The sequence below is a fragment of the Erythrolamprus reginae genome, unplaced genomic scaffold (assembly GCF_031021105.1).
Source record: "Erythrolamprus reginae isolate rEryReg1 unplaced genomic scaffold, rEryReg1.hap1 H_26, whole genome shotgun sequence".
NCBI classification, from domain to species: domain Eukaryota; kingdom Metazoa; phylum Chordata; class Lepidosauria; order Squamata; family Dipsadidae; genus Erythrolamprus; species Erythrolamprus reginae.
Genome location: NW_027248480.1, coordinates 292,913 through 320,458, shown reverse-complemented (window position 1 = coordinate 320,458; position 27,546 = coordinate 292,913). Strand labels below are relative to the sequence as shown.

At 44.3% G+C, this 27,546-nt stretch overlaps 1 protein-coding gene across 1 annotated transcript; it reads left to right on the top strand.

Moving 5' to 3' along the window:
* The first annotated feature begins 379 nt into the window (after positions 1–379).
* On the top strand, positions 380–27,546 carry LOC139155511 (solute carrier family 22 member 17-like). The gene is made up of 10 exons (XM_070730666.1): positions 380–482; positions 2,255–2,602; positions 6,426–6,529; positions 8,467–8,621; positions 11,529–11,694; positions 15,182–15,315; positions 16,514–16,619; positions 19,779–20,002; positions 21,928–22,039; positions 23,114–27,546. Exons 2-10 carry the CDS (start codon positions 2,264–2,266, stop codon positions 23,427–23,429), a joined length of 1,656 nt encoding a protein of 551 aa, XP_070586767.1. The 5' UTR covers positions 380–482; positions 2,255–2,263; the 3' UTR covers positions 23,430–27,546.

Here is a 27,546-nt window from a genome sequence, read left to right as displayed (position 1 = left end):
ATCTTCTGAACTACATCTCCCGGCATGCCCTCCTTAAAAAAAAGCCTCACCCACCATTGCGGAAGGCTCCTTTGGACCGGCCGCTGCGCCCGATCCCAGAGCCTTCCTTTATTTCTCCCCCGCGCAAAAGCTAGGATCGCCCTCCTGGGGGGGGGGGGGTCCTCTTTCCCCAGCCTCCCCCTCAATCCAGGCCTACCCGTCTTCTCTTGGAGGGACGGCTGTCCGCCCCCCGCCCCCGCCATCCCCAAATCCAGACGCCAATTGAAGGAGAGAGAATTGCGGCGGGCGCCAGGTTGCAGATGCTGGGCGGATAAAGCAAGCGGCGGAGGCCGTTGCGTCGGGCTGGGGGCGGCGGCTCCGGGTGTAGGAAGAGGCGGCCTCGGGGCGGAGATTGCCGGCTTCCTCGGCCTGAACTTCCCGGGCGGCGGCGGCCCGTCTTCGGGGGGTCTTGCAGCCGTCGGCGGGCGCCCGGGTGGCGTTTGGTGAGTGAGCTGTTTACTCCCCTCCCGGCTTAGTTGCCCCCCTTTAAAAGCAGAGCCCGCCCGGGCAAAAAGTTCGTGTGAACGCCTTTGGACGCATACCTGCGTTGCTTTGTCTCTTTCCCCCCTGCCTGCTCGGTCCTTCCTTCCTCAGCCTGGCCACTACAAAGCCCATCGTCCTCCCCAGGCCCTCTCTTTGTGCCGGCTTCCGGATGGGTGGGGTTGCGAGGCCTGGCATCTCTGCCGCGCCCCCTCCCACTCCTCCATGGATCGCAAAGCCTGGCATCCCCAGCGAGGCTGTCCCAGATGCAAGGTTCTTGGCATGACCCCGGATGGATTGCAAAGCCTAGCATCCCCAGCCAGGCTGCTCTGGCACCTCCCAGATGGATTGCAAAGCCTAGAATCCCCTGCCAGCTTCCCCAGATGCAGTGGCTGGCATCTCCTGGATGGACTGCAAAGCCTAGAATCCCCAGCCAGGCTGCTCTGTTACCTCCCAGATGGATTGCAAAGCCTAGAATCCCCTGCCAGCTTCCCCAGATGCAGTGGCTGGCATCTCCTGGATGGACTGCAAAGCCTAGAATCCCCAGCCAGGCTGCTCTGGCACCTCCCAGATGGATTGCAAAGCCTAGAATCCCCTGCCAGCTTCCCCAGATGCAGTGGCTGGCATCTCCTGGATGGACTGCAAAGCCTAGAATCCCCAGCCAGGCTGCCCAGATGCAAAGCCTGGCACCCCCTGGATGGATTGCAAAGCCTAGCATCCCCAGCCAGGATCCCCACCCCCTGGGGACGCTTCCTACAAATGCAGTGTGTGGATGCCAGGTTGGGGAGACGGTTCAGGGCCAAATTCTTGTCAGAACGACCTGACCTGTTAAATTCCTGACACTCATGAATCTGGCCATGCTACCTTGGGCTTGGTACCCCTTGACCCAAGGCAAATGTCGCCCCCGTGCTGCCGATTGTGGGAATTGCAGGGCAACCTACTTGTCTGGGCTACCATAATCTGTTTCCTTTCCCCATATAGGCCAAGATTCTTGGTTGTTGTTTTTAACCGGGTTTAGTAATTCACCTGTAACCCAATAGTGGTAGTCCTTGACTTACGACCACAAATGGAGCCCCTAAATTCACGTTGCTGAAAAAGTCTGTGGGTCTTTGCTCCGTTTTACAACTTTTTCTTGTCGTATTTGTGAAGCGAAACGCTGCGGCTATCAAAACGAGTCATACGGTCGTTAAGTGAATCCGGCTTCCCCATTGATTTTGCTTATCCGAAGTTCACAGAAAAAGGATCAGGAGACCCCCCCCCCCAGGAATACCACAACCGTCATAACTGTGAATCGCTTGTCAAGCATCTGAATGCAAATCGCGTGACCATGGGGAGGTTGCGGAGTTGTAAGTCACTTTTTCCCCCCAATGCTGTTGCCACGTTGAAGGGCCACTAAATGAGCTGTCGTAAGTCAAGGACCATCTGTATGGGGCCGAGTGATGTATTGCATAATCGTCATGATCCGAGAAGATTTCCTGGGGTTCAAAAAAAATCAAGGCAAGGCTGTTTACAGATGAAGTTGTTCATTTAAAGCAGTGCTGGTCCCTTTAAGACCGGTGGACTTCAACTCCCAGAATTATCCAGGCCTGAAGAATTCTGGGTGTTGAAGTCCACCTGTCTTAAAGGGGCCACGTTTAAAAAAAAACACCCCACTCTTCTTTTATCCCTTTCCATTTTTTCTCTTGTTCTTCTTCCTATTGTTTTTATTCAATCCAGTTGTTGTTTTTACCTGCAGACGCTTCCCATGGACACCAGCCCCCCCATCCCAGATCCCGGGGGTCCCCGAAGGGATTTTACTACCTCGGCTTCGGACGTGGGCCCTCCCTCTTTCGAATGGCTTCTGGGACGCTTGGGGGCCCCGGGCGAACGTCGGCAGCGCCTTCTGCTGGCCCTCAGCTGCCTCCCCTGCGTCCTCGTCGGTTTGGCCTTGGGTTCAGATGCCCTCTTCGCACTCACCCCTGTGCACCGGTGCAGGGACCCCAACGGCACCAAGCTGCCTGATAACGCCACCTGTCACGGCCCCCACGGTCAAAGTGGGGATTCTGGGGGGCTCCCCATCCTCACCAACAACCCAGTGACGGAGGTGAGTATCTCCACAACGTCATTTTCCTGAGTTAATCCCCGTAATCCCTTGCGGGGTGGAGTCTTGGGCAACCGAATGGAGCTGAGTGTTTCCTGGCCGGATGCCTGCCCCGTCGCCAGTGCTGAGTTTTCTTCAGCAGATATGTTCTCATTGTAATGATTTATGCAAAACGCAATGAAATGTTTTTTTTAAATTTATTTATGTATGTATGTATGTATTTAATTATTACTGTATTATTATTATTATTAATTAGATTTGTATGCCGCCCCTCTCCGTAGACATTTATTTATTTATTTATTTATTTATTTATTTATTTATTTATTTATTTATTTATTTATTTATTGGATTTGTATGCTGCGGGGCATACAATGTAGGACTCGGGGCAGCTCACAACATATCAAAAACAATATATCATATACATATCTAAAAAATCCAATTACTATAACTAAATTTTTTAAAAAAAAAACACTACTAAGATTTAAAAACATTCATTACCATTCACACAACAAAACATACTACACTCGTCGGCCAGGGGGCTAAGGTCTAATAGCTCTTAAGTGAGTCTTAAGACTCTTACAGAAGGCGAGGAAGGTGGGGGCAGTAGGAATCTCCGCAGGGAGCTGATTTCAGAGGACTGGGGCCCCCACAGAGAAGGCTCTTCCCCTAGGTCCCGCCAAGCGGCATTGTCTAGTTGATGGGACCTGGAGAAGGCCGACTCTGTGGGACCTCACTGGTCGCTGGGATTCATGCGTCAGAAGGCAGTCCCGGAGGTATTCTGGCCCGGTGCCATGTAGGGCTTTATAGGTCATAACTAACACTTTGAATTGTGTCCAGAAACTAATCGGCAGCCAATATAATCTACAAATGCAACTTAGGAAATAGATAAAAGTCAGCCTAGCCCCAGAGCTGCACAATGGATGGAGAAAGAGAAGGAAGAACCCTCAAGCTGCAAAAGAGATGGTGGACGATTGAAACAAGCAGTCCTCGACTTATAACCATTTTGTTTTAGCAACTGAAATTACCGCAGGGCTGGAAAAAAATCCATGAGCAATTTTTCACACTTAACAACCATCGCCACATCCCTATCAAAATTGTGACGTTGGGCAATTGACTCATATTTCTGACAGTGTCCCCAGGTCACGTGATCCTCTCTGATTCACTTAACCACTGGTTGTTACTAACTTAACAACTGCAGCTATAACAACTATGGCAAGCAAGGTCGTAAAATGAGGCAAAACTCAACTGTCTTTGTGGTCATGTGGAGGATTACCTATATAGATAGTCCTCAGCTTATGGCTGCCTGTTTAACAAAAACTTATTTACAATCTGTTTTCGTGCTTACGACTGTGGCAGCATCCAACAGTCACGTGGTCTTGCTTATTTATTCATTCATTCATTCATTCATTCATTCATTCATTCATTTATTTATTTATTTGGATTTTTATGCCACCCTTCTCCGTAGACTCAGGGCGGCTTACAACATGTTAGAAATAGCACTTTTGAACAGAGCTAGGCTATTGCCCCCACAATCCGGGTCCTCGTTTTGCCCACCTCGGAAGGATGGAAGGCTGAGTCAACCTTGAGCCGGTGGTGAGATTTGAACCGCTGACCTTCAGATCTAGCAGTCAGCTTCACTGGCCTGCAGTACAGCACTCTAGCCACTGCGCTACCCCGGTTCTATTAGCGATGGAATTTTGCTCAGCTGAATTGTGGTCATAAGTGGAGGACTACGTCTACCTTTATGATTGCCATTTCATGTAGCCTTACGACGAAGTAGAGTTCTGTTAACATCGCTCCGTACGAAAGCAGAATGGTGAATTTATGTGGAATTATTATAAGTTGAATAAAAGTGAATTAAAAAATCATAATCCATTTCCCTTACGCAGGTCTTGAGTCACAGAAATTGAAGGCCACCAAGGCAAAAAATGTCCGAAAGGTTATGGGAATGTTAAAAATGTTATTTGCAGATGGAAACATGTTAAAAATACAGATTATGGATTGTTTGTGAAGTTGTTTGAACGGTGCCCCCGAGGCTACTCCTGGGCCTAACAATGGGGAAAAAATCCGGGCATTGTTTTTTCTCTACAAACAAAAAGAAAAAAAGTTACAACAGTTTCTAAACGCAATCAGCAAGAGATTTTCCTTTAATTTTATTTAAGGATGTGGCCGTGAAGCTGATGTAGGAAACATGGCGTGACTTTTTGCCAGTCGGGAAACGGGGAGACCAAATTTTTAATCTTTGGAAGGAGAACTTTTGTTGAATATTTCTTCGTCTTTTTTTCCCATGCAGAACAATAGTTTCCTATTTTCTGGCACTCATCCGTGTTTTTTTTATTTTAAAAATTAATTAATTTGTAATTAATTTTTTAAAATTAATTAATTTTTTAAGGGGGAAATCCCACTTAAAATGACTGGCGGGTAATTTAATTTAATTTTTAATAACTAGGGACCTGAGATTTTTTTTATTTCTGGATGCGGCAAAAGAAAAATAGGTCGAAAAATAAAGCATATGTGAGAATAAATGCAACGCTTAATGGATTCGGATGGTTCTTGACAAACAACCACCTTTCTCGCCACCGTTGTTAAGCGAATTGCTGCTGTGGTTACGTTAGTCCCCCGGTTGTTGCGTGAATCTGCTATCCCCCTTGACTTAGCTCGTCCGAAGGTCGCAGGGCCATAAACATGAAAAATTGTCATGTCACTTTTTTTTAGGACTGTTGTGACTTTGCACATTAAGCAAACTGTCGTAAACCAGGGACTATGGTAATTCAACCTGTCTTAGCAAAAACGTCAGAAGCGAAGGATTTAGGGGTAGTGATTTCTGACAGTCTCAAAATGGGTGAGCAGTGTAGTCGGGCGGTAGGAAAAGCAAGTAGGATGCTTGGCTGCATAGCTAGAGGTATAACAAGCAGGAAGAGGGAGATTGTGATCCCGCTATACAGAGTGCTGGTGAGACCACATTTGGAATACTGTGTCCAGTTCTGGAGACCTCACCTACAAAAAGATATGGATAAAATTGAACGGGTCCAAAGACGGGCTACAAGAATGGTGGAAGGTCTTAAGCATAAAACGTATCAGGAAAGACTTAATTAACTCAGTCTGTATAGTCTGGAGGACAGAAGGAAAAGGGGGGACATGATCGAAACATACGTTAAAGGGTTAAATAAGGTTCAGGAGGGAAGTGTTTTTAATAGGAAAGTGAACACAAGGACAAGGGGACACAATCTGAAGTGAGTTGAGAGAAAGATCAAAAGCAACGTGAGAAAATATTATTTCACTGAAAGAGTAGTAGATCCTTGGAACAAACTTCCAGCAGACGTGGTTGGTAAATCCACAGTAACTGAATTTAAACATGCCTGGGATAAACATATATCCATCCTAAGATAAAATACAGGAAATAGTATAAGGGCAGACTAGATGGACCATGAGGTCTTTTTATGCCGTCAATCTTCTATGTTTCTATGTTTCGAACCCTAAGCCAGGAATGTGAGCCAGTGGTGTGCTGCAGCTGCCAAAAAGCCGAATGCAAACTCAGGCTCCATTAACAAGGATAGAAAGAATCAAGCCGTAGAAATTTTTGGCTCTGCCACTGCTGTAAGTCGAGAACTACCCTCAACCCAGGGGTCGTAAAGACAGGGAGCGATCATAAGTCGCTTTTTCCAGCACCATCAATAACCTCAAATGGGTCGTAAGACAAGGACTGCAAAGATGCAACCACATTCCTTCCAATACCAGATTTAAATTGCGCATTTATTCCTTCTAAGGCATGAATGAAGTAATTTTTAAAAATAATAAAAATCTTTATCCTTTTTTCCTTCCGCAGTGGTCCCTGGATCACTCCGGCAGCTGGGTGATCCCTCTGGAGCAGATCTGTTTCCTCCTGGGCTTCGCTGCCGGAGCCGTTTTCCTGGGTCACCTGGCAGACAGGTAAGTGAGAATATTCGGACGGGAGTTTTTAGTTCATCAAGTAAATGGGGTTCCTATTTATATTTCTCATGGATTTTTTAAATGGTTATTTTTTTTTATGGATTGCAAACCGCCTAAGGGGCCCAACAGATAGATGGCATATACAAGGAAGGAAGGAAGGAAGGAAGGAAGGAAGGAAGGAAGGAAGGAAGGAAGGAAGGAAGGAAGGAAAAAAAAGGAAAGAAAAATGGAGGGGAAGGAAGGATGGCAAGAGAAAAAGGAAGAAAGATCAAGGGAGGAGAAAAAGGGAAGGATGGAAAGAAAAAGAAGGGGGAGGGGGAGGGAAGAGAAAGGAAGGAAGGAAGAAAAAGGAAAAGATGGAGGGGAGGGGAGAAAGGAAAGAGAAAAAAAGGAAAGGAAAAGCGGAGGAAGGAAGGTAAGAGAAAAAAAAGGAAGGGAAGAAAGGAAGACGGATAGAAAGAAAAAGAAAGAAAGGAAAAAAGATGGAGAGGGAAGAAAAAAGGAAGAGAAAAGGAAGAAAAAAAGACAGCGGAAGGAAAGAAAAAAAAGAAGGGAAGGAGGAAGGAAAAAGAAAGGAAGGAAGAAAAGGAAAGAAAACAAGAAAGATGGAAGAAAAGAAAAAAAGAAAGGAAGGAAAAAGAAAAGGAAGGAAAAAAGGAAGAAGAGGAGGGAAGGAAGGAAGGAAGGCTCAAGTATAAATAATCCACCATGTTCATCAATTTGTTTAGTGATCATGGAGAGTTACACTGGCACTGAAAAATGTGACTATTTTTTGTGCTCAGCGACCATAGCAGCCTCCCCGTAGTCACGTGATTGAAATTCAGCTTATGACGGTCACAGCCTCCTGGAGTCACATGATTTCCCCTGTCGTGATCTCCAGCAAAGCCAATGGCGGGGGAAGCCGGGTTCACTTAATAGAGCGTGTGTGTGTCTCATTTTTAGCAAATGAAGCGATTCGCTTAATGACCAGGGGCGAGAGAAAGCGTAAGATACAGCAAAACTCACTTAACAAGGGTTTCACTTAACAACGCAAATGGTTGTACATTGAGGACTGTCTCTGTCCTTTTCAATGGTTTTTTTTTAAATTGCAAGCCCCCTGAGGGCACTGCTAGCATATATTCATTTAATAAATAAGTAAATAAATAAATAAGATACTTAATTTAATTTAATTTAATTATATGCCGCGCAATCCCATGGGACTCAGGACAACTTCCACTTACAACGGTTTATTTAGTGAGCGTTCAAAGTCACAGCGGCACCGAAGAATTTGACTTATGACCGTTTTTCACACTTACGACCATTGCAGATTCACATGATCCAAATGCAGCTGTTTGGTAACTGACTTTATTTATGGCAGTTGCAGCGTCCCGGGGTAACGTGACTCCCCCCTCACTTAACAGTCTCGCTAACTTGACCACTGCAGCGGTTCGCTTAGCAACGGCGGCAAGAAGCGTCATATATGTGGGGCAAGATTCGCCTGAAGAAATGTTTTACATAGCAATGGGAAATTTTAGGCTCAAGGGTGGTCGTAAGTCGAGAACTGCTAGTCTTAGAAACATTTGTTTTAGCGATGACTCAGCGCTAAAAAAGGGGAGGGACTTTCAACCAGTCTTCACGCTTACGACTGTGGCAGGTCACGTGATCGCCATTTGTGATCTTCCCAGACGGCGTCTGACAAAACTGCCATTGGGGGGGGGAAACCGGATTCACTTAACAACCGTGTTATCTTACTTAATGGCTGCCGTGTTTCACTTAACAACTATGGCAAAGTTAGGTCACAAAAACCTACCGTAAAAAAAAACACTTGGATCAACAATACGTTTAACAACCGCTTGTGGGAAAGGGGGACAAAATCTGGCGTGGCTCGCTTAACAGCCTCTTGTGGTTTTAAGTCGAGGACTTTCCTGTAATCTCTCGATTTCCGTTGCTCTTCGCAGCGTAGGGCGACGGAGTACTTTCCTCCTGTCTTTGGCTCTCGGCTGCCCGGCGGGCGTCCTGGCAGCCTTCGCGGCCTCTCCCTCCGTCTTCATACTGGGCCGCTTTCTGTGGGGCACGATGCTGGGAGCCATGCAACTCGCCCTCTACGTTACCCGTAAGTACCACGCAGGAGCTTCCGCGCGTCGCCCCAAAATTTTCATATCTTTGGACTGCTAGAAGAGTGATTGTGATAAGATAGTGGCTTATCAACCGAAGCGTTGGCTGTACATACGTTTTAGAAGATGGCTAGGCCATTTAGAGGCGCTAAATTGTTGTGTTTTTTTTAATGAGTTTTAAAAGAATAGCCAAAAAGGGAAGGACCAAAATGTGATTAGGATGAAAAATAGGCATATAAGAGAATAACAGATGGGATATTGGAGGTCTTCTAGTCCAAGTCCCTGCTCCAGCCGGAGACCCTATACCAGTACAGTAGTACCTCTAGATACGAGCTGCTCCACATGCGAGTATTCCAAGATACGAGCCACCAGGGGAGAGAAATTTCTTTTCGAGACCCGAGCTCAAATTCGGGATACGAGCCGAGCGTCCACTAGGTGGCGCAAAAATCCTTGCTTCTGGTTATCTCGGAGGGGAAAAACAAAGTCTAACGCCATTTGTTCCAGATACGTTCGACATACAAGCTCCCTTCTGGAACGAATTAAACTCGTATCTAGTGGTACTACTGTAATGGGTTTATATATTTATTTATTTATTGGATTTGTATGCCGCCCCTCTCCGGAGACTCGGGGCGGCTAACAACAGTAATAAAACAGCATATAATAATAATCCAATACTAAAAACAGTTAAAAACCCATTATTATAAAAACCAAACATACATACAGACATACCATTTATTTATTTATTTATTATTTAGATTTGTATGCATAAACTTGTAAAGGCCTAGGGGGAAAGAATATCTCAATTCCCCCATGCCTGGCAGCAGAGGTGGGTTTTAAGCAGCTTACGAAAGGCAAGGAGGGTGGGGGCAATTCTAATCTCTGGGGGGAGTTGGTTCCAGACGGCCGGGGCCGCCACAGAGAAGGCTCTTCCCCTGGGTCCCGCCAAGCGACATTGTTTAGTTGCATCTGGTACGGCTGGAATCGGGGATCCGGTAGCAGAAATTGAGATGTGCAGGCATCTCCATGCCTCTGAGGAGTGCACACATGCCTCCGCGTGAGATTTGGCCTCTGCAAATGCACAGCAAGTGAAATCTCACACAAGGACGCTATCGCATGTGAGATTTGGCCGATTTTTAGCAGTTTTTTGGCTTCTGCGCATGTGCAGAAGCAAAGAAATTGCTGAAAATCGGCGAAATGCGAGAGTGACTTCGCATGAGATTTTCCTTGCTGCGCATGTGCAGAGGCCAAATCTCACGCCAATGGGCATGCAGCCATTGGATGCGTGCGCGCCCACAACGATCCCAGAGAGCATACCAATAGCAATCAGTTAGGACAATTAACCGGTGGAACAGTTTGCCACCAGAAGTTGTGGATGCTCCAACAGTGAAAGTTTTCTAAAGAAAAACTTTCTTTCTATGCTCAAGATGGCGAATCTATGGCACATGTGAAAATTGTTCTGAGTTTTGCACTCTGACAGTGAGGACAATTAACCAGTGGGATAGCTTGCCACTAGAAGTTGTCAGTGCTCCATCACCAGAGGTTTTTAAAAAGAGAAAGGACTATTTCTCTTTATTGTGATATATTTATGGTGATACTATATACTATTTATTGCGACATATTTATGGTGATACTGTATACTATTTATTGTGATATATGGTCTTCTCGAGTAGGGGGGGTGGGCTAGGAGACCTCCAAGGGCCCATCCAACTCTGCTATTGTGAATTATCCAATCTTGAAATTATTCCACATGGCCCAGGAATAAATCAGACCATAAAATGCAGCAATTCCAAAATTAATCCAAGCTTGAAATATGATTTTTTTTACAGGCCATAAATTCAGGGAGGTTTGAGAAATACTTTATCAGGCATGGATTACAAATCCCATAATCTCCTTATTTTCTTAAATTTGGAGAACAACTGCTTGTTGCCTTTTTACAATTTGCATCCTGAACTTCAATCTAATTTCTCCAAAGGCTATGTGATATTTTTTTCCCCACTTGCTAAATTATTAACATAATTATGTTAATTTTAATTCCTTTTCATTAGGACGGATAATGCCCTTGGGTGTCTGTTTTGAAAATAACAAATTAAATAATAGACAAAATGGGTGCGGGTGAGTTGGTAGTCTTCCACTTAGGACCAGAATGGAGGACAAAATGATCGTCAGAAGTCAGGCCGGTCATTAAATGAGTCATCGTGTGACTCGAGTTGATTTTATGACATTTGTTTGCAGTGCTCATTAAGTAAATCGTAGTTCTTAAGTGAATATTATGATTAAATAAGCTCACCATCCATACATTTTCCCCCGAAAATGACCAGGGAATTCTGGAATTGGAAGTCCACATATCTTAAAATTGCCAACTTTGGAGAGTGCTGCTCCAAACTTTCAGCTATAATTTAGATTACCGGTGGTCCTCGACGTACAACAATTCCATTTAGTGACAGTTCAAAGTTACAGAAGCCCTGGGGGGAAAAAGTGACTTAGAACTATGATCTCACCCAGCCGTTTCATGTAGATATTAAATAGCAGGGGGGAGAGGATCAACCCCTGAGGCACCCCACAAGGGAGAGACCTAGAAGTCAACCTCTGACCCCCCACTAACACCGACTGCGACCGGCCAGAGAGATAGGAGGAGAACCACTGAAGAACAGTGCCTCCCACTCCCAACCCCTCCAGCCGGCGCCGAAGGATACCATGGTCGATGGTATCAAAAGCCGCTGAGTGGTCAAGAAGCACCAGGACAGAGGACAATGCCCTGTCCCGGGCCCTCCAGAGATCATCCATCAGTAGGACCAAAGCAGTTGGTAAATTTTGTGCTCCATTCTGGTCGTAAGGTGAGGACTTGTACTTGTATCCTTCTTCTTTATAAGTTACAATGCCCTGTCTTGCCTTCTATCCTTCCCTAGGTTTGGAGTTGTGTTGTCCTTCACAGCGGCTACCGGTAGCCATGGCGGGAGACCTGGTCCAGGTGGGAGGACGGTTCCTCCTCCTGGGTCTGGCGTGGGTCTGCGGCAGTTGGCGGGTTCTGCAAGGGGTCATCTCAGCCGGAATGGGCATGTGCCTGCTGTATGGGTAAGTCTTTTTCTTCAAACTCGGTCAAGCAACGTTGAGGGATGCCTGAGCCATTAAAAGAAAAGAGAACGGTCACTCAGCCCCAGGAAAGATGAAAAGGTGACAACGAAAATCAATACCACACCACTTTATTTATTTATTTATTTGATTGATTGATTGATTAATTAGATTTGTATGCCGCCCCTCTCCGAAGACTCGGGGCGGCTAACAACAATATAAAAAAACCCAGTGTAAACAAATCTAATATTAAAAATAATCTTAAAAACGCCAATTTAAAGAACCACTCATACATACAAGCATACCATGCATAAATTCTATAAGCCTAGGGGGAAGGGAAATTTCAATTCCCCCTTGATCAGAGTTGGTATTCACTTACCTTTCCTACCAGTTCGCAAAGGTGAGCGCTAAAGGTGAGTTACAAAATGAAATTCAATGGTGAAAAAAAGTCAGGCTATACATTTAGGCAATAAAAACAAAAATGCACAGTTACAGTATATGTGGTACCTTGCTCAATAGTAGTAATTGTGAGTGGGATCTTAGAGTCCTAGTGGACAACCATTTAAATAGGAGCCAGCCGTGTGCAGCAATTGCCAAAAAAGCCAACACAGTTCTAGGCTGAATCAGCAGAGGGATAGAATCAAGGTCACATGAAATGTTAATACCACTTTATAAGGCCTTGTTAAGGCCACACTTGGAATACTGCTTTCAGTTTTGGTCGCCATGATGCAAAAGGGATGTTGAAACTCTAGAAAAAATGCAGAGCAACAAAGATGATTAAGGAACTGGAGGCTAAAACATATGAAGAACGGTTGCAGGAACTGGCGATGGCTAGTTTAATGAAAAGAAGAACCATGGGAGACATGATAGCAGGGCTCCGATATCTCAGGGGTCGCCACACTGAAGAAGGAGTCAACCTATTCTCCAAAGCATCTGAGGGTAAAACAAGAAGCAATGGGTAGAAACTAAACAAGGAGAGAAGCAATTTAGAACTAAGGAAAATTTTCCTGACAGTCAGAACGGTTGATCAGTGGAACATCTTGCCTTCAGAAGTTGTGAATGCCCCAACACTGGAAGTTTTTAAGCAGATGTTGGATGGATGGATGAAAGGATAGATGGATGGGTAGATAGATAATTAGATAGCTAGCTAGCTAGATATCTAGATATCTAGATAGATAGATAGATAGATAGATAGATAGATAGATAGATAGATAGATAGATAGATAGATAGATAGATAGATAGATGACCAACAGACATACAGACAGACAGATGATACAGAGATGATATAGATATACAGTGTTCCCTTGATTTTCGCGGGGGATGCGTTCCAAGACCCCCACGAAAGTCGAATTTCCACAAAGTGGAGGTGCGGAAGTAAATACACGTATTTTTGGCTATGAACAGTATCACAAGCCTTCCCTTAACACTTTAAAGCCCTAAATTACAATTTCCCATTCCCTTAGCAACCATTTAGACTATTACTCACCATGTTTACTTATTAAAGTTTATTTAAAAAAATATTTATTAAAGGTGGATGAAAGTTTGGGGATGACATATGACGTTATCGGGCGGGGAAAAACGTGGTATAGGGAAAGAAACCGCAAAGTATTTTTTAATTAATATTTTTGAAAAGCAATGGTATAGACTTTTCGCGAAGTTCGAACCCGCGAAAATCGAGGGAACCATGTAGATATATAAGAGAGACTGGGAATCCAGTACAGTGTAGTTCAATGGTAAACATTACCACAGTTCCAACCGTCCAAAGTTACGACGGCACTGAAAAAAAAGTGACTTTTGACGGGTTTTCACACTTGCAGCATCCCTGCAGTCAAGTGATTTTTACGTTCAGATTTGGGGGCTGGATGGTGGTCGTAAGTCGGGGTCACTTGGTGTAGAGAGGAAAATCTATTCTAAAATCCACGGCAATGTGTCTATCTTCCTGCATTTCAGAAATGCGAGGCAAATTTACATGCCATGCATAAATCTGCATATAAATCGTAGACCTCGGGCTATTTCCTGCCCTCCCTGCCATCTTCAACAGGACAATCGGCTTAGTGAGTAGGCAGAGTGGACATTTTGTCACGCAGCAATTGCCATGGAGATGTGCTGGGAGTTGGGCGAGACACAAGAGGCTTGTATTCCTTGCGTTTCCAGGCTTGTCTTAAATTGTGCCGTTCGTCCACACTACGTCCAGTGAGAAATTTGGGGAGGAATTTCGCAGCCCTTCCAAGTAGGGCCACATCAACAAAAGAGCACCTAGGCTCGCTCAAATGTTGCTTTATATGGAACCGTGTAATCGTGAAATCTTGGCAAGGAAACCCCTCCTGCTGGGCTTAATCCTGGTTTGTTTGTTCATCTTCGCTGGATGAGGCCTGTTTCTCCCTATTTATTATTATTAGCAGAATGGTTTGTTTGGGAAATGAGTTGCTTTCCTGTTTTGGCTTTTTGTTTTTATTGAACATTAATTACAAAATCTTTCTTCCTCCCTCTCTCCTCCCTCCCTTTCATCCTTCTTTATTTCTTTCCCTCCATCGTTCCTCCCTTTCTTTCCACCCTTCCTTCCCTCCCTCCTTCCTTCTTCACTTGTTAATTTTCTTTTTTTAAATCTCTCCTTCCTTTTTTCCTTCCTCCCTACTTAATATTTCCTTTTTAAAATTCTCTCCCTTCCTTTCATCCTTCTTTCCTTACTTCCATCCATCAATCCTTCTTTCCCTCCCTCCCACCCTTCCTCCTCTCTCTCCTTCCTTCCTCTCTCTTTAATTTTCTTTTTTAAATCCTCTCATTCCTTTCTTCTTCCCTACTTAATGTTTCCTTTTTAAAATTCTCTCCCTTCATTCCTTCCTTTCTTCTCTCCCTTCCTCCCTTATTCTTTCCTTCCATTCCTCCTTCCTTCCTTCCTCCCTTTAATTATCCTTTGAAATCCTCTCCTTCCTTCCTTTTTCTTCTCCATCCCTCCCTACTTAATATTTCCTTTTTAAAATGGTCTCCCTCTCTTCTTTCTTTCTTCTCTCCCTCCCTCCTTAATTTTCTTTTTTAAATTCCTCCCTCCATTTGTTCGTTCGTTTGTTCGTTCAATCAATCCTTCCTTCCTTCCTTCCTCTCCCCCTCTCTCTTTAATTTTACCTCTCTTTTTTCCCCCCAAATATATTTTATTAATTTTAAAAAACAAACACAACAAACATAACATACAGCATTTAGTGGAGCTACAGTCGCTCCGCTCAAATTGGAAGTCATCATTGTAATTTAAAAAGAGGAAAAAAATAAGTATTTTGTTATTTAACATCTATTGAATATGTAAAATTATCAATTTTAAAATAGTAAAAATCAACGTACAGTATATAAAAGTTTATAAGAATCTATATAAAAAATTTTAAGAGAAGAAAGAAGAGGTTACATTTATATTATAGATAATCACCAACTAATGCAATTTAACTACTAAATTCAAACATTTACCTCTTTTTAATTATCTCTTCCTCCCTTTCTTCCTAGCTGCCCCGGGTTGTATCCCGAATCTCCCCGCTGGCTCTTGACTACCCGTCGAACGGCTCAGGCCAAGGATGTCTTGTTAGCCCTGTGTCAAGATGGCAATGCCCTGGAACCCGAGACCCGGGAGGCCCTGGATGGTGAGTACTGCAGCTTGCTAAAAAACCAACGACAACCCGTCATTCCAGTTGGTTGACTGGGCATTACAGCATTGCTATACTATAGTTTTAAATGGGGATCCTTTCAGCACAATTTTCAGATAAGGGAGCACTTTGTAATTGCTTGTTTGAGAGACGAGGGAACAATTCCCAGAACTCCCATGGTTGGTTTTGGGGCCTTCGTGACAGGTTTTTAGCCCCCTGAAGATGGGTGGACTTCATCTCCCAGAATTCCCATGGCTGGATTTGAGGCCTTTAGGACAGGTTTTTAGCCCCTTGAAGATGGGTGGAATATCTCCGGAATATCTCCGGGACCGCCTTCTGCCACACGAATCCCGTCGATTAAACAATGCCGTTTGGCAACATTGGGGAAGAGCCCAATGTCGTTTGGCGACATTGGGGAAGAGCCTTCTCTGTGGTGGCCCCGACCCTCTGGAACCAGCTCCCCCCTGAGATCAGAACTGCCCCCACCCTCCTTGCCTTTTGTAAAGTTCTTAAGACCCATCTCTGCCGTCGAACATGGGGAAACTGAGACATCTCCCCCAGGCCTATACAGTTTATACATGGTATGTTTGTGTGTATGCTTTCTTTTAATAATGGTTTTTTTAGCGTTTTTTAAATTATTAGATTTGTTCTTACATTGTCTTTGTTATTGTTGTGAGCCGCCCCGAATCTATGGAGTGGGGCGGCATACAAATCTAATAAATAATAATAATAATAAATAATAACCATGGCTGGTTTTGGGGCCTTCATGACAGTTTTTTTAACCCTTTGAAAATGGGTGGACTTCAACTCCCAGAATTCCCATGGCTGGATTTCAGGCCTTTAGGACACTTTTTTTTTTAGCCCCTTGTAGATGGGTGGACTTCAACTCCCAGAACTCCCATGGCTGGTTTTGGGTCCTTTAAGATAATATTTTTCAGCCATGGCCACTTGACAAGGGTTGGATTTCAAATCCCAGAATTCTCCAGCCAGCATTGTTGGGTGGCAGAATTCTGGGAATTGAAGTCCACCGATCTTCAAGTTGCCAAGATTTGAGAAACGCTGTTGAGGTCCTCTGTGCCTGTCCTGACCCAAGGTTGTATCGAGGATGGTGTGATAACATCTCCACTGATGGACCTTCGTTTTTCCTTCCTCCGCTACCCGATCTGGTCCCTCTCATCTTCCGCCAACCCTGCAGAGCTGGACAACACTTGCCATTTACCGACAGTTTCCCAGATCTCACTCCGCACCCTCCTGTCCTGCAGGAACATATGGAAAAACATCCTGATCCTTGGTTTTACCACGTAAGTTGAACTTCGTATGCTACTAGATCCTATAGAGCAGTGGTCCCCAACGTTTTTTCCACCAGGGACCAGTTTCAGCAAGACAATTTTTCTATGGCCCGGTGGGGGCGGAAAGGGGTGTGGTTGGGGGCGGGATTAAGCATGGGGGTGCTGGTCCTCCCTGCCCCTCTTTCCCACCATCGCCCTGTTGCCGGCAGAACCTGCCTCCCAAGCCCTCTTGCCCAGCGGGAGCTAAGCGCTGGAGAGAGGGGGTCAGGCTGGCCCTCCTGCCTCCCCCCAGCCAAAAACGCAAAAGCGCCCCGCCGCAGAAGCCAAAAGAGGCTTGAGCCTCTCGGTCCTTCCCGCCCCTCTGTCCCGTCCATCGTCCTGTGGCCGGCAGAACCTGCCTCCCGAGGCCTCTTGCCCGGCGGGAGGCGAAGCGCTGGAGGGAGGGGGTGGCGGGATGAGGGCCGGTAGCTGCTGACTCCACGGACCGGTGCAACATGCCCCACGGCCCGGTACTGGTCCGCGGCCCGGTGGTTGGGGACCCCTGCTATAGAGGCTGCAGGAAAGGTCGGCTGGACTTGTGGGCAGCCGAGAGGTGTATAAATTCTTAGAACGAGAAAAAAAAAGAATGAAAAATCAAAGTAAGACAAACTTAGTAGAGGGGACAAGTTGCTAGTAGAATTTTTTTTTAGGGAGCTCTAATTTCTTGCTTTGTAATTTCCTTTAACCATTTTTCTACCTTATTCCAATAGATCTTAGATTTTGGTCATGTCCACCACGCATGAAAATATATGCCAATTTCTTTTTTACATTTCCAGCAAATAGGTGAAGCACTTGGAAACATCTTTGAAATCCTATTTGGTGGGAGCTGCCATCTATAAAACATCTTAATTTGATTTTCTTTAAAGGAAATTGATTTAGTTATTTTCCAGTTATATAGCCAAACCTTTTCCCATGTATCTAAATTTATTTCCTTTGCAAAATTTTTACACCAACTAATCGTATTATCTTTCAATACCAACCTATCGTCTTATAATTTATTAAATATTTATATAATTTCCCAATCAATTTTCCTTGGTTTTGGATTAATAATTTCCCGAGTGTATTATTATCCTTCTTGAAAATGAATATTCTCACGCCTTTTTGATATCTAGAGTTAATCTGGGCATACTGACACCAATCTATTTCCACCCCTGACTCCTGTAATTCTTGTTTTGTTTTCAGTTTTAATTGATTATCGAGTAAATCTCTATATTTCCATATTTTCCCTTCTTTTAACAAATTAGGATGGAAGATGGCTTCTATCGGTGAGATCCATTCTGGCATTAGTAAAAAGTGATTTTTTTAAAATCTCATTCCAAACTTCTATTAATGTCTTCCTAATTATATTACTGTTAAATTATGAGTGAGTTTTGGACTTTTCATACCATACGAAGGCATGCCAGCCTAGCATTAAATCGTGGCCCTCTAGGTTTAATAATCTTCTATTTTCCAGAGTTAACCATTCTTTTATCCACGATAATGCGGTCGCTTGGTAATATAACTTCCAATTTGGGAGGGCTAGCCCTCCTCTCTCTTTCCGATCTTCTAATGAACTTTGTTTTATTCTTGGTTTCTTACCCTGCCATATAAATTTTTTAGTAATCTTATTTAATTCTTTTTTAAAATTCCCACCTGGATTGATTGGGATTACCTGAAACATAACTAATACTTTGGGCAGAATATTCATTTTAATTGTGGAAATTCTTCCCACTAAGGATAGCTGTAGGTTGTTCCATATTTCCAAGTCTTTTTTAATTTGTCCTAAAAACTTTATATAGTTATCATTTTTTAAAGACATAACTTTGGAAGAAATCCAAATACCTAAGTATTTTACTTTTTTTGTTATTTTCATATTTGTTAATTTTTCTAGATGTTTTATCTGTGAATCTGACATGTTTTTTATAACTACTTGTGTCTTTTCCTTATTAATTTTCAAACCTGCTACTTTCCCATATTCTTCTATTAGATCTATTAATTTTGATGTTGATATCAAAGGATCTTCCATTATGAAGGCCACATCATCGGCAAAAGCTTGGACTTTACTGTATATGTTTCTTTTTTAATCTTCAAACCTTTTGTTTCCTTTTCTGTTCTTATTTTTATTAATAAAGTTTCTAATGTTAAAATAAATAATAATGGTGATATAGGGCAGCCTTGTCTAACTCCTCTTTGTATTTCTAATCTTCCTGTTTGTTCTTTGTTTATTATAATTTTTGCAGATTGGTTGGAATAAATCGCATCATATTATATTAAAAAATTTAGTTCCCACATTCATCTTATTTAATTGTATTTTCATAAAGGTCCAATCTACGTTGTCAAATGCTTTTTTAGCATCAAGAAATATAAGTGCCATTTGTTTTTCGGGGTGTTGCTCATAATATTCCAAGGTATTTATAATTGTCCTCAAATTATTTTTAATTTATCTAAAAATCCATTCTGGTCTTCATGTATTATTTCATTTATAATGTTTTTAAACCTAAATTCATATATTGATATAAAAATATTATAATCTACATTTAATAATGAAATTGGTCTGTAGTTTTCAATTTTTTCTTTTTCTGTTCGCGATTTATGTATCAATGTTATTAAAGTTTCTATCCATGTTTTAGGTAATTTACCGTCCGCTATTATCTCATTAAATATCTCCAACATATTTTTAAAAAGTATTTCACTGTCTAGCTTATAAAATTCTGCGGGTATTGCATCAGGGCCGGTAGCTTTATTATTTTTCTGATTTTTAATAGATTGCTGTAATTCTGCTTCTGTAAAGGGTTTATTTAATTTTTGTTGTTGATCTTCAGTTAATTTAGGTCTCCTGGTGGTTGGCCCAAAGTCACCCAATTGTCTTTCATGCTTAAGGCAGTACTAGAACTCCCCATCTTCTGCTGATTGGCCTGAAGTCACCAAGCTTGTTTTATATCTATGGCAGAACCTGAACTCACAGTTTCTTGCTTTCTAGCCTGGTGCCTCCAGTCCAAACAGACTTTCTCGTTTGCCTGGTATGATCCTTTTTAATGTTGATGAGATTCTTCCTTCCATCCTAATTGTGTCTGGAGTATCCTCGTTTGTTCTTCTGAGACCCTGAACCCATAAACTTAAACCGGTTTCTCCCTTCGGCTCGCTCTCCTCCAGGTTCATAGCCCACGCGATCTGCCACTGTTACCAGCAGGCCTGGGAGTCAATGGAGGACCCACACGCTAAGTTCTACTTCACCTTCCTGTTGCCGGCTGGCAGCGCCGGTCTCGGTTGCCTCTTTCTGTGCCTCACCGTACATCGGTATGGACGTCGCGGGATTTTGCTTCTCACAACCACCCTGACGGGCATCTCCTCTCTGATCCTGCTGGGGCTGGGAGAATGTAAGAACCTCAGATTTCCAAGGAACGTAAAGCTAGAGCAGAGCAGAGCAGAACAGAATGAAGGGACCTTAGAGGTCTTCAATCCAACCCCCTAGAATACATTAGAGTAGCACAAAACAGAACAAGAGAGTTGGAAGGGACCTTAGATGTCTTCTAGTCCAACTTGTGGACATGCTGGCTGGGGAATTCTGGGAGTTGAAGTCTACAGGCCTTCAAGTTATCAAGGTTGAAAAGCAAGTTATCAAGATGGAGTAAGCTATAAATTGGTGTATAAGTAGAATATTTCAGAGATTGTTGTACAAAAAAAGGCTACTCCAGTGATGGCAAACCTTTGGCATGGGTGCCACAGGTGGCACATGGAGCCATATCCGCTGGCAAACAAGCTGTTGCCGTAGCTCAGCTCCAACATGCATGTGTGTGCTGGCCAGCTGAATTTTGGCTCACATAGAGGCTCGGGGGGGGGGGGGGCTTTTTGGCTTCCAGAGGGCCTCCGGGGGGATGGGGGAGGGTGTTTTTACTCCCAATCCCCAGCTCCAAGGAAGGGCAAAACACAAGCCTACTGGGCCCACCAGAAGTTGGGAAACAGGCCATTTCTAGTCTCCAGAGGGCCTCTGTGGGGACGAGGGAAGCTACTTTTGAGCTCCCCATGTATTGAATTATGGACGTGGGCACTTGCGCATGTGCAATAACCCAAGCACACACTCTTTCGGCACCTGAGGGGAAAAAAGTTTCACCATCACTGGGCTATTCCATATTAATTGTCTGTGGGTGTCAAGTCATAAATCTTACTGTTCTGCCTTAAACACACCTGTTGTAGAACAAAAAGAGAGAGAGAGAATATTCCCTTCTCCTATTTAAAAAAATGATACCTATAATCACCTTTAAATTTCAGGAGAAGAATTTAAAGAAAAAATCTATTTTAAAGCCTCCCTGGGAAATTGTGGGGGCAATATTTATTTATTTATTTATTTATTTATTTATTTATTTATTTATTTATTAGATTTGTATGCCGCTCCTCTCCAAAGACTCGGGGCAGCTAACAACAATATAAAAAAAACAGTGTAAACAAATCTAATATTTAAAAAAATCTAAAAAAAACCAATTTAAAGAACCACTCATACATACAAGCATACCATGTATAAATTCTATAAGCCTAGGGGGAAGGTATATCTCAATTCCCCCAGGCCTGATGACAGAGGTGGGTTTTAAGGAGCTTGCGAAAGGCGAGGAGGATGGGGGCAACTCTGATATCTGGGGGGAGATGGTTCCAGAGGGTCGGGGCCACCACAGAGAAGGCTCTTCTCCTGGGTCCCACCAAACGACATTGCTTAGTTGACGGGACCCGGAGAAGGCCAACTCTGTGGGACCTAATCGGTCGCTGGGATTCATGCGGCAGAAGGCGGTCCCAGAGATAATCTGGTCCAATGCTGTGAAGGGCTTTATAGGTCATAACAAACACTTTGAATTGTGACCGGCAAACGTCCCCCTCACCACAGCTGAATATGCTGACTCTGTTTTAAAAAGTGCTATTGCTAACTTGTTGTAACCCGCCCTGTGTCCAAGGAGAAAGGCGGCATAAAAAAATTGAATGAATAGAAAGAAAGAAAGAAAGAAAGATAGATAGATAGATAGATAGATAGATAGATAGATAGATAGATAGATTCAGAAGAATGATTTTAAAAACCCGTTGGAATTGCCATTTCACTTTATCGAACGCCTTTCTTGTCTCTGGTGGGATAGCTATGGTATATATGGCTTTTGTAGGGTGTTATCCTTGTTTTGGGAGTGTGGGTCTGTCAAGATGTTGTTGGGCTACAACTCCCAGCAGCCCCAGCCAACTGGGGGTTTCTGAAAGTCCTGTTTGACTTCCTCTTCTCTCCCTTTTTTTGTCATTTTCGTGCCTTCCGTTTTGTCTTCTGTTGCAGATCTCAACAACGCAGCCCGAAGAACGTTTTCCATTCTTGGACTCTTCACTTCCCATGCAGCCGGCTCCCTCAGCATCTTCTTCGCTGCTGAAGTCATTCCCACCGTAATCAGGTCAGGTGGAAAAGGCCCCCAAGAGAATAGGGAAGGGGTCCCAGGGTAGAAAAATAGAGAGTTAATGCAGGGGTCCCCAACCTGTGAGCTGCAGCCTACTACCAGTGGGCCGTGGCCTATTTAGAAACCGGGCTGCGGGCGTGGCAAGCATGCAACCCTCCTTGCACATGTACCCGCTATTCTCACAAATGAAGCTGCGTGCCCACCTCTGCCCCTCACATAAAATCATTCCCTTTTGCCCTCCCTCCCCACCTCATTGGATCATCAACCCAGGTAGGTTGCGGTGGAGACGCTGAGGTAAAGCATAGAAAAATAGCTTCCGGGGAGGTGGTGGTAGGGAAATCGCCAGTGTAAATTCACACCCTTCCTTACCTTTTTGTCCACCCATTTTGCCTTCAAGTGTCTAGTCCTCATTATTATAGCTTTATCTCCTTCCTTTGTTCCCTTAATTTTTTTTTCTGCCTTTTATCAATCCACCCATTTTTTCTCCTTTCTCCTTCCTAATTCTTCCCTTCCCTTACTATTTTTCTTTTCTTTGTCATTCTTTCCTTCCTTCCTCCCATCCATCCATCCATCTTTTCCTTCTTCCATTCTGCCTTCTCTGTACTTGTTCCTTCCTTCCTTCCTTTCTTTTTCTTTCTCCTCCTTTCTTTTCGTTCCTCCCTCCCTCCTTTTTTCTTTCTTTCTCTTATTTTCTTCCTTCTTTCTCTTTTCTTTCTTCCTATTTCTTTCCCTTTTCCTCTTTTTTCCTTTCCTTCTTTCCTTTCTTCCTTTATTTTCTGCCCCCTTCCTTCCTCTTTTCCTTCTTCCTACCTTTCTCTTTTCCTTTCTTCTTCCTCACTTCCTTTCTATTTATCTCTTTTCCTCCCTCCCTCTTCTTTTCTTTCCTTCCTTCTTCCCTTTCCTCCCCCCTTCCTTCTTTCTTTCTTCCCTTCTTTCCTTCCTTTCTATCACCTGTCTTTTCTTCTTCCTTCCTCCCTCCCTCTTTCTTTTCTCCTTTTCTTCCTTCTTCCCGCATTCTTTCCTCCGTGCGGAAAACGAGACTAATCTAAACAAGGCAATTTTCTTCCACAGAGGGAAAGGTCTCGGCATCACCCTGGCCCTGGCCTCCCTCGGAGGGCTGAGCGCCCCGCTGTTGCGGGTGCGAGAACAGCACGGCTCCTTCCTCGAACACATCGTCCTGGCCTCCCTCAACATCCTAGCCCTGCTTTGCCTGCTCTTGCTGCCTGAGACCAAACGCAAACCCTTGCCCGAAAGTTTGCACGACGGAGAACTTTATCGGAGGCCTTCGCTGCTCCGGCGGGCTGGCGAGTCCACAGGCCGGGACTCCCACGGTGCGACACGGCGAGACGACGTCCCGTTGCTCTCTACCCCGAATCCTGCCAGCTGATGCCATGGCAGGCTTGGTTTTGGCCTCAACGGGTGAGCTCGGCCCCCAAGCGCAAGAGGCGAATGGAGGCCAGGAGGAGAAAGGGGAAAAAAAATATCAGGTTTTGTTTTCCACCCCGCTTCTGACATTGCACGGAAGGAGTCGCTTCACGTCGGCTGCACCAGCAGCAAAGACTCGTTTGTTTAAACGGACGGACTAAAACTGGAAACTAGGATTCGTAGCTAGTTTCCCTAAAAGAGTAGCATTTCTTGACTTCGAAAACCTGAAAATGTGCGGACTTCAACTCTTAACTTTTTGTTGCCTTTTTAAAAATTTACATTGGGAACTTCAGGGTAGTTGCATGGGATATTTTTTGTTCACTTCCTTAATAGTTAACATAATTATGTTAATTTTCATTCCTTTTCATTAGGACCAGGGAAGGGCTCCCCGTTGCTGGCGCTACTGGTGCGCTTTTGGCGACCAACATGGGCATGAGCCGGCGCAAGATTCACCTGCGCATGTACAGGAAGCGAAATCTTGTGCGGGGACATTCATGCGCATGAGATTTTTTCAATTTTTGATCATTGCTTCTGCGCATGCAAGAAAATGCTGAAGATCGGTGAAATCTCACACGAGAATCCTTGCATGAGATTTTACTTCCTGCGCATGCGCAGAAGCCGAGTATCGCAGGGACGCGCACCATTTGTCCTACAGGGACGGTGTACCGGACTGTTCATGCAGCAGCCCTCTACTGATTGGGACAGATAATATTATATATTCCCTTGGGCGTCCTGCGGCCTGCCTTGAAGATAACAGAAATTAAATAAAATAGATAGTCTTTAGTCTTAGTGTCGGCAACCTTGAACACTCGAGGAGCCACAAAAGTCATAACTGGAAGCTCCCCATTCAGTTCTGGAGCTGCCCAGAAAGCTGGTTCCCGCTACCATAGAGTGTTTTCCTAGCATGGCGTCCTTTTTCCTCGGCCAAATGAAACTCTTATTTCCTCCACCATAGAGTTTCCTCCTAGCATGGCGTTCTTTTTCCTCAGCCAAATGAAAATCCATTCCTCCACCATAGAGTCTCCTCCTAGTATGCCGTCCTTTTTCCTCAGCCAAATGAAATCCCATTCCTCCACCATAGAGTCTCCTCCTAGCAGAGTATTTTTTCTTTTTACCGACTGGCAACAGTGAGCCACAGCAGAGGGATGAAAGAGCCACATGTGGCTACAGAGCCGCAGGTGGTTGCCCCTGTAAAATGGAGCCTGGAATTATGGTCCTAAGTCTTGCCGGTCATTAAATGGATCATCCCATGACCGACTTGATTTGATTATTATTATTTTTTTAGCAGTGCTTGTTAAGTGAATCACAGATGTTAAGTGACCAGCATGATTATTAAATGAGCCAATTTTCCACCATTTTTTCCCCTGGAAAACAACCAGGGAATTCTGGGAGTTGAAGTCCATACATCTTCAAATGCACCAGGTCAAGAAACAGTGAATTTGGAAGCAGCAAGGAAAGACCCTGCTACCCTTTTACTCCAGAGATGAAATTTTAGGCCAAGCCAAATTGGCAGACAATTCTCCGCAGACTGTCAAGGACAAAGAGAGAAAAATCTGAAAACTTTCTTCTCGGAAGAGAACTTTTATATCCTTTCTGCTTTTGGCAATGGAAAGATTTGGAGGGCTTATCAACTGAAGGTTACAGGATCGAGAGTTCCTCGGTGAAGGGCTGCTTAGCTAGGAGGTCAGGGCAATCCTCCGATTTTTAAAATGCCTCTTTTTTTTTTTTTTAAGAGTTTTTCGAGGGACGATTTGGGTTTGGCGGGAGATAATTCTGTTTTTATTTCCGTTTTACCAATGCAAGACAGGGGAATCAAGGCCCGTGGTCTGCGGACGTGATGTCCAAGGCAGCATCCAAGGGTTCGACCTATGCATACATCTCAATTTTAATCATTGTGTCCGTGACACACTTCTCTTTGCAAAGGGCTCGCATTCGGGATGTTGACTCAGAGGTGACCAAATCCTAAAATGAAGACTTATTTCAAATGCACGTTTTTCCTTCCCTCCCTGAAAGAAACTGATGGCTAGAACAGACGAGCTATGATGACCGGAGGCGTGACACGAAGGCAATACAACCAGGGAATGAGTATGAGTCCCTTTATTGACACCAACTTTGCCCCCAACGTCCCGTTTGTTCTCCAGCCTAGAGAAAAGCTCTCCCACAAACCTGCAGCACCTTCTGACTACAGATACTCCAGTACTAATGCAGTAAGCAGAATGACTGCAAGTCAAGGCAAGATAAGATAAAGGAGTCGCAGAAGCAAAGAATTCATGGCAATAATTCCAGCAAGACAAGTTAAGCATACGAAATAACAGGAATGCAGGCCACAACTCTGAACACTAGATGAATTCAGCATTTGTTCTTGACAAATGCCCTTCCCAACTGCCCTCCTTTAAACTCCATCCCCAGGTGTGCCTTGTGAGGGGAATCGGGGCCCATTCCCTTCTCGTCACCCACGCAACCCATGTTCTCTTCTGCGTTATTCCCTTCGTGCCCTAGGATGAGAAGTGGGGGTGCTTGGTCTTCATCTGAACCCCCCTCTCCTTTGTTCTACCTCTCCCCTGCTCTGCCCAATCTGATTTTGCCCTTCCCCCATTTCCTCCACAGTCAACAGAGCCATTCTCCTGTTCTCTGTCCGTCAACTGTTCGTCTTCCGTCTCAGATTCAGACTCCAACGGGGGTAAAACACAAGCAATGTTCTTCATTGCTTTTCTTGACAGACAGCGAGTTTGGTCTGGGCTCCAAAAAACGCCTGGTCGGCACATTTGGCTGGTAAATTCTTCATTTAAGCTCGCATCAAAAAGAAACGGAAAGACCACCCACATACAAAGGTGACATCAGCGGTCGCGTTCCCATCCCCAAATCTGGAACATACAGGAAGTCCTCGACTTACAACCACAATTGATCCCCAAATGTCCGCAGCTAAGTGAGAGTTCAGTGGGTTCTGCCCCATTTTCCGACCTTTCTTGCCAGAGTTGTTAAGTGAATCTCAATTTTTGGCTTTTCCTTCAACTTTGATTGTCGGAATGACTGCAGAACACTGCAGCCTTCATAAATATGAGTTGATAAGCAAGTGAGCCGGGGTGGCGCAGCAGGTAGAGTGCTGTACTGCAGGCCACTGAAGCTGACTTGTAGATCTGAAGGTCAGTGGTTCAAATCTCATCACCGGCTCAAGGTTGACTCAGCCTTCCATCCTTCCGAGGTGGGTAAAATGAGGACCCAGATTGTGGGGGCAATAAGCCTTGCTCTGTTAAAAAAGTGCTATTGCTAACATGTTGTAAGCCGCCCTGAGTCTAAGGAGAAGGGCGGCATAAAAATCGAATAAATAAGTAAATAAATAAATCTGAATTTTGATCACGGGTGACCGTGGCGATGCTGGAAGTGAAAAAGTCACTTTTTCCAGGCCCGTTGGAACTTTGGTCGCTAAGCCCACTGTTGTAAATTGAGAACTTCCTGTATGTTCCGTTTTTTTAACCAGCTGGTTCCCCCTGCCATAGAGTCTCCTCCTAGCATGGCATCCTTTTTCCTCTGCCAAATGAAAATCCTGTTCTTCCACCAGAGAGTCTCCTCATAGCAGATCTTCTTTGAAACAGGAAGCAACAGCAGAGGGATGAAAGAGCCACCTGTGGCTACAGAGCCGCAGGTGGTTGCCCCTGTAAAATGGAGCCGTGGCGATGCTGGAAGTGAAAAACGTCACTTTTTCCAGGCCCGTTGGAACTTTGGTCGCTAAACCCACTGTTGTAAATTGAGAACTTCGCGTATGGTTTTTTTTAACCAGTTGCAAATCATTTTGGGGTCTCGGAATTAACAGTGGGGTTTTATTGCAGATGAAGAAGGAGAGATGGTGGCTAAATGACACAGCGTCACACCCAGGGAAGGACCACTCAGGCTGATGTGCACATACGTGTGTGCAAACACTACCCCTTTTGCTCCCTTGGGAGTTAAACATGCAACCCCCTTCCCCGCCCAAGCCCTTGGTAGGCTCAAAAACCTTTTGAACTGCTTTGTAATCTTGAAGGGAAATAAAACACTGACTGTTAATAAGCTAAATAAAGGAAATATATATTCCATTGGGAAAA